General features: G+C 41.6%; 1 protein-coding gene across 1 annotated transcript in view; it reads right to left on the bottom strand.

Moving 5' to 3' along the window:
- Window positions 1-926: 926 nt before the first annotated feature.
- Window positions 927-10,984, bottom strand: part of LOC115191626 (AP-2 complex subunit alpha-1) — a 71,397-nt gene continuing 61,339 nt past the window's right edge. The window contains exons 15-20 of the mRNA XM_029749413.1: window positions 10,271-10,360; window positions 3,938-4,061; window positions 3,669-3,785; window positions 3,509-3,578; window positions 3,249-3,383; window positions 927-1,126 (exon numbers count right to left, since the gene is read on the bottom strand). Of these exons, the coding sequence (XP_029605273.1) occupies window positions 1,049-1,126; window positions 3,249-3,383; window positions 3,509-3,578; window positions 3,669-3,785; window positions 3,938-4,061; window positions 10,271-10,360 (614 nt within the window). The 3' untranslated portion in view covers window positions 927-1,048. The remainder of the gene's footprint in view (window positions 1,127-3,248; window positions 3,384-3,508; window positions 3,579-3,668; window positions 3,786-3,937; window positions 4,062-10,270; window positions 10,361-10,984) is intronic.

Here is a 10,984-nt window from a genome sequence, read left to right as displayed (position 1 = left end):
ACACGCCAGAAAGACGGGGGAAGTGGGAGAGGGGTGGTGTTTGTATGTGTTGGAGGGGTATTGAAGGACTGAGGTCTCTTAGAACCACCTAAAGTGCACTGGCCATTTCTACTGGAATAGAGCTGGAACTGTAGACTTGGGAATGTGCTGGAATTTTTTTATGGAATATTATAGCTCAGGGATTATACTGATAGAGGCCCTTGGAATGTATAACCGGTGGGGGACGGACAGCAGAGGGTGGAGAAGAGATGGGGTTGGGGAGAAAGTGGGGGTTTAGAGTGTCGTTTTAAACCCTTACACAGAAGAGTCCCATTTCTTTAGTGATTTCGTTTTACCCCTCCCTCCCAATAAAGGAGGACCCTATACAGATACTTTACACATACACTTAAGCATGTACAAATATATGCATGTATCTGCCTACATGTGAGAGTATCTGGGTGTGTATTACGTGTGTGTGTGTGTGTGTGTGTGTGTGTGTGTGTATAGAACTGGTCCTCCCATGCAACTCCCAGGAATAGTCTAAGGTTGAAATGTCGCGGAATCAATGCACAGAATCTTCCACCCTCCCCCATGCATCACACAGGCACACACCAGCTGTCATCACAAGTACAGGAGTACTCAGGGCTTAAACAGACAGGACGGAGAAGAACAGGACACACACACCAGCACAATTCTGGAACACACACACACACACACACACACACACACACACACACACACACACACACACACACACACACACACACACACTTATAGGTAAACACAGGTAAACACCAGAAAAAAAAACAAGAATTGTAGCGCCAATGAAAATAAACAGTAATAACAATCGGAATTATAATCGTGACAAAAATAATAAATGACAATAATAATAGGGCAGTCGTGTAAGTGGCAACGGCTGCTTTTTTTCCCTTATATAGGTATTTTTCTTTCTTCTCGTTGATTCTTTGTTCGGGGGGGGGTTGAAACGCTGGTCTCGGTGTGTTGGGTGTCTAGAGCATTGTGATGATGATGGCCTGGAGCGCTTTGGGTGGGTTCTAGACTCAGGGTTTCAGAACTGTTCTGCCAGGAGGTCACAGACGCGCTGGGAAACGGTGTCCTTGCTGCTGCGCAGAGTCAGCCGGTACATCTGACAGAGAGGGGACACAGATTTAACGTGCGCACGCACACACACACACACACACACACACACACACATGCGTGCACTCAAGACCGCACACAGACGACAAACACACCCTTAAACATGAATGAACATACAGGGTGGTCAGTAAAGTTCAAACACACATAATATATATACAGTGCCTTCAGAGAGCATTCATACCCCTTGACTTACTCCACATTATGTTGCGTTACAGCCTGAATTCAAAATGGATTACATTTAGTTCCTCACCCATCTACACACAACACCCCACAATGACGAAGTGAAATCAAGATGTTTTGAAATGTTTGCAAATTGATAGAAAATGAAATACAGAAATATCTAATTTACATAAGTATTTATACACCTTTGCTATGACACCCCAAATTGAGCTCAGGGGCATCCAATTTCCTTTGATCATCCTTGATACACCTGTGGCCAACTCAGTTGTTTGGACATGATTTAGAAAGAAACCCTATACAAGGTCCCCCAGTTAACAGTGAATGTCAGAGCGGAAACTATACCATGAAGTCCAAGGAACTGTCCGTAGAGCTCAGAGGTAGAATTGCGATGAGGTATATATCTGGGGAAGGGTATAGAGTGTTGAAAGTTTGCAAGAGCAGTGGTCTCCATCATTGGGAAATTGAAAAAATATGGAACAACCCAGATTCTGCCTAGAGCTGTCCGTCTGACGAAACTGGGCAAGAAGGACCTTGGTCAGGGAGGTGACCAAGAACCCAATGACCACTCTGACAGAACTACAGAGTTCCTTGGTTGAGATGGGAGAACCTGACATAAGGACAACAGTCTCTAAAGCACATCACCAATCTGGGCTTTATTGGAGTGGCCAGACGGAAGACACTCCTGAGAAAAAGGTACAAGACAGCACACCTGGAGTTTGCAAAAAGGCACGTTAAAGACTCAAAGCATAAGGCAAAAGATGATTCTGATGAGACAAAAATGTACCTCTTTGGCCTGAATGGAAAGCGTTATGTCTGGAGAAAACCAGGCACAGGTCCTTGCCCGTCTAACACCATCCCTATGCTATGCATTTCAATGAATGGAGGCAAATACAGGGAAATTCTTGATGAGAACCTGCTTCAAGAGTGCAAAATCTTAGATTGGGGCGAAGATTTATGTTCCAACAGGACAATAATGACCACAAGCAAACAGAGAAAGCAACGCTGGAATGGCTTCAGGACAAGAATGTGAAAGTCCAGCCAAAGACCAGACTTGAATCACATTGAACATTTGTGGAAAGACTTGAAGATTGCTGTTCACCGCCGCTCCCATCTAATTTAAGCGCTTGAGAAAATCTGCAAGGAAGAAAATCCCCAAATTCTGTTGTGCAAAGCTGCTACAGACAATAATGACACATTCTCCAAGACGACTCAAAGTTGTAATTGTCGCCAAAAGTGAATCCATAACGTATAGACTCATGGGTGTGAATACTTACGTAAATGAGATATTTCTGTTTTTAAAAAATAAATAAAAATCACTGTCATTATGAGGTATTGTGTGTAGATGGGTGAAAAATATATATTTAATCCATTTTTGAATTCAGGCTTTAACAATAAAATGTGGAATAAGTCAAGGGGTATGAATTCTTTAAGGCACTGTATATATTGGATCATCAACATTTTTAACAGGAGAGTAGAATGGATTTACACTGATGACACATTATCAACCTTGAGTCTAACACTGCACAGAGACAGAGAGAGACAGAGAGAGACAGAGAATGTGGAGATTCAAGTGTTGAATTTTGGGGTGTCAGTGAGAAAAAGTGTGGAAGAATCAATGTGGAGGGAAAAGTGAATGAGAAAGTGAAAAAAGGGTGTGAAAGAGAGAAGAGGGGGATGAGAAAGAAAGAAAGAAAGAGAGAGCGAGAGAGAACAGGGACAGTTGTGTGTTACCTGCTCGCCAGGCTTGATTTGCAGCAGCACACAGAAAGACACAGACAGCAGTGAGTGATGCAATGAGAGCAGCACAGAGAAGGACAGACGGACTCTGTGTGTGTGTGTGTGTGTGTGTGTGTATATATATATATACATATATGCATGTACATTTGTGTGTGTGTATATATATATGCATGTACATTTGTGTGTGTGTGTACCTGGGCTTGCGCATTGGGTTCCAGTCTCAGCAGGCAGCCGACCTGTTGGGCCTTGGTCTGGATGACTCCAGCACAGACATAGTTCTCTGGGTTAGGATCCACATTCTCCAACAGGGCTGTCCCCAGGCCCAGCAACTAGAGACAAGAGAGGGAGGGTGGGGGAGAGAGAAAATGGGAGGGAGTAGAATGTGGTAGACATTCAGCATGCAAAGGAATTCAATTAATATTCCTAAAGTGTGTGTGTGTGTGTGTGTGTCTACCTTGGCCTTGAGCACTTCTGTGTCCATGCCATGACTGGCCTTGAAGATCTTTTGTGCTTCTTGCTGGGGCCTGAAAAGAGAAGAAGTCATAAATACACACACACATGCACCCTCTTACATGCTCGCACCCTACACACACACTTCTCTCTCTCTCTCTCACTGGCTAAGTTGTTTCCAGCGCTGGAAGAAGTCTGCGGCGGCCATCTCTGTGGGTTGGAAGAACTTGTTGATGGTGACAGGCAGCTTGAGAGAGATGTTCTGCAGGGCTCCCCCATACCTGAGAGGAACACACACACACCTTTATAAACTGAAGATGACAACAACAAAAAATATGTTTGTGTGTACGTTTGGGATACTACTGATCTTCCGTGCGTCATTGCGAGGTGTTTGTATCTTATGTTCTGTGTAATATTCTGTGCGTGTGTGTACCTGAACTTGATGTTGAGCAGCGGAGCATCAATGAAGTCGGTCAGACACTCGATATTGATGACTTGCTGCACCTGTGCTCCTCCCTCCACTAGGGGTTCCACTGTTTTGGTCTGCACGTTGAGCTGTGGGAAAGCCAGTCAAGGAGAGGAACAGAGCCGGGACTAGAGACCACACTGGGGGGACTGTATATTGAATATAGCTATGTGTGTTAAATACACACAAGTATAGACTACAACCCAATGGACACACATAGTAGTGTTGCACAGTACAGTCGTGGCCAACATTTTTGAGAATGACACAAATATTCATTTTCACAAAGGCTGCTGCCTCAGTTTGTATGATGGCAATTTTGCATATACTCCAGAATGTTATGAAGAGTGATCAGATGAATTGCAATTAATTGCAATTGTCCCTCTTTGCCATGCAAATGTACTGAATCCCCCAAAAACATTTCCACTGCATTTCAGCACTGCCACAAAAAGGACCAGCTGACATCATGTCAGTGACTCTCTCATTAACATAGGTGTGAGTGTTGACGAGGACAAGGCTGGAGATCACTCTGTCATGCTGATTGAGTTCGAATAACAGACTGGAAGCTTCAAAAGGAGGGTGGTGCTTGGAATTATTGTTCTTCCTCTGTCATCCATGGTTTTGCCTAAGAACACAGCCATGAATAAACAATGGTACAAACACATCCTCCGAGAGCAACTTCTCCCAACCATCCAGGAACAGTTTGGTGACGAGCAATGCCTTTTCCAGCATGATGGAGCACCTTGCCATAAGGCAAAAGTGATAACTAAGTGGCTCGGGGAACAAAACATCGATATTTTGGGTCCATGGCCAGGAAACTCCCCAGACCTTAATCCCATTGAGAACTTGTGGTCAATCCTCAAGAGGCGGGTGGACAATCAAAAACCCACAAATTCTGACAAACTCCAAGCATTGATTATGCAAGAATGAGCTGCCATCAGTCAGGATGTGGCCCAGAAGTTAATTGACAGAATGCCAGGGCGGATTGCAGAGGTCTTGGAAAAGAAGGGTCAACACTGCAAATATTGACTCTTTGCATCAACTTCATGTAATTGTAAATAAAAGCCTTTGACCTTTATGAAATGCTTGTAATTATACTTCAAGTTCAAATGTAACATCTGACAAAAATATCTAAAGACACTGAAGCAGCAAACTTTGTGGAATATAATATTTGTGTCATTCTCAAAACTTTTGGCCACGACTGTATACTGAAACTTTAATACTAGAACATGAAAAACAGTTCAGTACTAGAGTTTGTTACTTTACTAGTTAAAGAGACAGCTTCTTTTATAAAAAAATATGCGCTACTTCTATGCAAATGTTTATCAGTACAATAAAACAAGTCCCAAATGTAAGGGAAACAGATTGTTTATCATCTGTAGCCCCATGAAATCAGCCAAAACAATCTCAACTCAATGCATGCACACTCATTTTGAATATGCATTCACCTGTATTGTGGATAGGCCTAGCTACATCACAATTTACCCAGTTTATCAAGAGATTTACCATTCAAATAAATTACTACCATTATGTTGATATGTAATTACATTGGTAAAAACAAAGTCACATTTATTGTATAATTGATTAATTAAAGGGGAATGAAAACACCTAGTAAAGTGAATCCAAGAGATCCACTAATACTAAACATCTGCACTTAACATAGAAACATTCAATTTTTGGGGATTTTGATCTTGAACAATGTTTATTAGAGGTATGGGTAGGCCTAGGGCTGTCATGACACTTTGTCAGCTGGTGATTGTCAAGCAAAGAACTGCTGGTCTCATGGTAATTGACCGTTAATTAACATAAACACATGTAGAATCTCCTGGCTTCCACGCATAGCCTACATAGCCACTGATGCAGACCTTTGGAACATCTACAGTTTAGAAAGTCTAATAAATCCATGTAATATAGCCTACACCATCACAATAAATCCATTATTTATTTTAGACAGGTCTAAAGAAACATGATATGAAGAAAATATAGTCTATTTCAGAAGAACAGAAAAGCATACTCTGAGTTGTCCTTATGTTAGGTCTAGATCTGGCTATGCCATATGGCTGTGAACTACACTAGTTAATTTAGCAGACAAGATTTGCTTTAAATTCCGTGGTATTATTTTAATAATATGAAGAATACAATTGAACAAAGCTGAATAAAATAGAAAGGATATTTTCTCCAAAAGATTTGAGGGAGTGTGCACATGCGGCTATTCTGTGTTGAGCGGTTAACAAAGAAATAGTTACTCCTATATGTTTAATTTAGAGTTATTAATGTAACTTTAGTTGTTCTACAAACGTTGGGCTATATGTTTTGATTTTTAATACATTATAAGGCTGCATGATGCAACTCTAATGATGATTAGAAAAAAGTTGCATGAAAAGGCATGAGCTCTGCTTTGTTTTTTGCGCAGGCTGGACACACTTGATCAGTCTCTTATTCACAATTTGACAAGCATTTGATAATGCTTAGAACTTCTCGGTTAAATCCCCTTTGTGTGGCCGTATTCCCCCCTAAAAAAATCCATGCCTTTTGCAGCCTGTGGCCGTTGTGCCCTTGGGCTAAATATAATAATTATAATTCCCTTCTCCTGGCTGCGTGCCGAAGCACCTCTCTGTCACATGGCTCTCCGTCACGTGATCGGGTCTTCTCACAGGCTACAAGTTAAGACAGACACATTGGGGACGCAACTGCGTGCCTCCTTATCCAATTCCGAGGTGCATATTGAAGATATTGGAAGAACTGTCCACATTTACTTTTCGTCAGCCAACAAGATGAGTAGGCCTAACGAACAGCAAAAGCACTAGCCTGTGTCAATCTACTATCTCCCGTAGTACAAAAGTTCACCTATTCTATTCTGTGCGAGACAAAAAATATTCTAAAACATAGTCTGGGACAGTTGTGGGATGCGATAGATCCCAAATTAGTACAACTATGACCATTAAAAAAAAAATACTTTTAAGCAATGAGCTTGACGCAACAGATGCGAACGTTTAGCTTAAAATGTTGCTAAACTATTAGGCTATTTCCTCACATTATAAGCGCAGCAATGCGCACACGGCAGTAGGCTATAAGCGCAAATCTTCCATTAGCAGGAAAACACCGTTCTCAAAAGTGACCACAAATGCGATTATGAGTGTAATGCTTTTATTATAAAAAGGTGCATTTTTATGGTGAAAATTATAAGCGTATGTATGCCAGTTAGGCTCTACACCCGTTGTAATCCGGATTAATGTGCTTAAACTTTAAGAAGCTATTTGGCCACTTTAGTTGTGATGCAAACCTTATCAAAACATATAGGCCTATGGGCTAGGCTACATGAGGTGTGCGACTGTAACCGGTGTAAAATGGCTAGCTAGTTAGTGGGGTGCGCGCTAATAGCGTTTCAATCGGTGACGTCACTCGCTCTGAGACCTTGAAGCAGTTGTTCCCCTTGCTCTGCAAAAGCCTCGGCTTTAGTGGAGCGATGGGTAACGGTGCTTCGTGGATAACTGTTGTTGATGTGTACAGAGGGTTCCTGGTTCAAGCCAAGGTAGGGGCGAGGAGAGGGACGGAAGCAAAAAACTGTTACACGACTATGGTTTGGAAAAAGAATGGGGGGAAAAAAGCATGCGCAAAAGCAGGGCATCATTCACAATTGATAGGCTAATATTGTCACCCATCACACTATTCTTGTCTATACATATACTAAATAATATACAGTACCAGTCAAAAGTTTGGACACACCTACTCATTCAAGGGTTTTTCTTTATTTTGACTATTTTCTACATTGTAGAATAATAGTGAAGACATCAAAACTATGAAATAACAGATATGGAATCACGTAGTCACCAAAAAAGTGTTAAACAAATCAAACTATATTTTATATTATTCAAAGGAGCCACCATTTGCCTTGATGATAGCTTTGCACACTCCTCCCACATATGCTGAGCACTTGTTGGATGCTTTCCTTCACTCTGCGGTCCAACTCATCCCAAACCATCTCAATTGGTTTGAGGTCGGGTGATTGTGGAGGCCAGGTCATCTGATGCAGCACTCCATCACTCTCCTTCTTTGTCAAAGTGCAAACCAGATGGGACGGCGTATCGCTTCAGAATGCTGTGGTAGCCATGCTGGTTAAGTGTACAATTGAAGTCGGAAGTTTACATACACTTAGGTTGGAGTCATTAAACTCGTTTTTCAACCACACCACAAATTTCTTATATCTAAATCCACAGTAAAACGAGTCCTATATCGACAAAACCTGAAAGGCCGCTCAGCAAGGAAGAAGCCACTGCTCCAAAACTGCCAGAAAAAAGCCAGACTACGGTTTGCAACTGCACATGGGGACAAAGATTGTACTTTTTGGAAGAAATGTCCTCTGGTCTGATGAAACAAAAATAGAACTGTTTGGCTATAATGACCATCCTTATGTTTGGAGGAAAAAGGGGGAGGCTTGCAAGCCGAAGTACACCATCCCAACCGTGAAGAACGGGGGTGGCAACATAATTTTGTGTGGGTGCTTTGCTGCAGGAGGGACTAGTGCACTTCACAAAATAGATCGCTTCATGAGGGAGGACAATTATGTGAATATATTGAAGCAACATCTCAAGACATCAGTCAGGAAGTTGAAGCTTGGTCGCAAATGGGTCTTCCAAATGGACAATGACCCCAAGCATACTTCCAAAGTTGTGGCAAAATGGCTTAAGGACAACAAAGTCAAGGTATTGGAGTGGCCATCACAAAGCCCTGACCTCAATCCTATAGATAATTTGTGGACAGAACTGAAAAAGCGTGTGCGAGCAAGGAGGCCAACAAACCTGACTCAGTTACACCAGCTCTGTCAGGAGGAATGGGCCAAAATCCACCCAACTTATTGTGGGAAGCTTGTGGAAGGCTACCCGAAAAGTTTGACCCAAGTTAAACAATTTAAAGGCAATGCTACCAAATATGAATTGAGTGCATGTAAACTTCTGACCCACTGGGAATGTGATGAAAGAAATAAAAGCTGAAATAAATCACTACTATTATTCTAACATTTCACATTCTTAAAATAAAGTGGTGATCCTAAATGACCTAAGACAGGGAATTTTTACTCTGATTAAATGTCAGGAATTGTGAAACCCTGAGTTTAAACGTATTTGGCTAAGGTGTATGTAAACTTCCGACTTCAACTGTACCTTGAATTCTAAATAAATCACCGACAGTGTCACCAGCAAAGCACCATCACACCTCCTCCTCCATGCTTCACGGTGGGAACCATACATGCGGAGATCATCTGTTCACCTACTCTGCATCTCACAAAGACACAGAGGTTGGAAACAAAAATCTCATTTTGATTCATCAGACCAAAGGACAGATTTCCACCGGTCTAATGTTCATTGCTCGTGTTTCTTAGCCCAAGCAAGTCTCTTTTTCTTACTGGTGTCCTTTAGTAGTGGTTTCTTTGCAGTAATTCAACCATTAGGGCCTGATTCACGCAGTCTCCTCTGAACAGTTGATGTTGAGATGTGTCGGTTACTTGAACTTTGAAGCATCTATTTGGGCTGAAATTTCTGATGTGCAGTTAACTCTAATGAACTCATCCTCTGCAGCAGAGTTAACTCTGGGTGTTCCTTTCCTGTGGCGGTCCTCATGAGAGACAGTTTCATCATAGCGCTTGATGGTTTTGCGACTGCACTTGAAGAAACTTCTTCAAATTTCTTTGCTTATTTAAGCTGTTCTTTCCATATTATGGACTTGGTCTTTTACAAAATAGGGTTATCTTCTGTATACCACTCCTAACTTGTCACAACACAACTGATTGTCTCAAAAGCATTAAGGAAAGAAATTCCACAAATTAACTTAACAAGGCACACCTGTTAACTGAAATGCATTCTAGGTGACTACCTCGTGATGCTGGCCAGTACATTCAGGAATTCCTGCCAGTGATGCAACAAAATGCCAATATGGCGATTTACTCGTATCTGATGTTCTAAAGCCCATTGTTTCCATTCCCCTTTAATGCATACATGTCTGTCTCCAAAAAATGTTGACATAAAAAAAATAAATGCAATAATGTTGAACTAAAAGCTGCCCAAATACTGAACAGAGCAGCAGCGTTTGTCTGGATCAACTGCCATTTTGTGACTTTGACTAATATACATTCTTTTTTTGCAGTGGTATCATTTTGGTATCGAGTATCGTGATGGTATCGTGTATTGTGATACTAAACCTGGTATCAGTATCGAAGTCAAAATTATGCTATCGTGACAACACATTGTATGCAAGATAAGGGTGTGCCAGTGTGTGCCAGTGTGTGTGTGCGAATGCATTGAAGGATATGAGACTGCAGCTCCCCTGGGCAGCTGACTGTGGTGTTAAAGCTGACAAACTGCACCGAGGTTTTATTGCCATAGAACAGATACATCCTCCCTATAAAAAAAAAAATATATAAAAAAAACATGTTAGAAGGTATTATGTCAAGTGGACACATTTAGGTGACATTTCCAAAATAAAACATACAGGTTATAATGCATTATGTACTGTTATGTATACTCCCGTATTAAGGCTATAATGCAGCATTACACACCAACTCATTCCCGTTTATAATCCATTATAATTCATAATAACTACAGTACAACACGTATGGACACAGTCGGTAACTCACCCAACTCATCAGTAAAACCACATACATACATCAACTCAGCAAAAAATGTCCTCACTGTCAACTGCGTTTATCTTCAGCAAACTTAACATGTGTAAATATTTGTATGAACATAAGATTCAACAACAGACATAAACTGAACAAGTTCCACAGACATGTGACTAACATAAATGGAACAAAGGGGGGTGGTCAAAATCAAAAGTAACAGTCAGTATCTGGTGTGGCCACCAGCTGCATAAAGTTCTGCAGTGCATCTCCTCATCATGGACTACACCAGATTTGCCAGTTCTTGCTGTGAGATGTTACCCACTCTTCCACCAAGGCACCTGCAAGTTCCCAGAGATTTCTGTGGGGGAATGGCCCTAGCCCCCACCCTCTGATCCAACAGGCCC

The sequence above is a fragment of the Salmo trutta genome, chromosome 4 (assembly GCF_901001165.1).
Source record: "Salmo trutta chromosome 4, fSalTru1.1, whole genome shotgun sequence".
NCBI lineage: Eukaryota > Metazoa > Chordata > Actinopteri > Salmoniformes > Salmonidae > Salmo > Salmo trutta.
The sequence above is the reverse complement of the archived record's forward strand: the minus strand, read 5'-3'. Positions and strand labels throughout refer to the sequence as shown.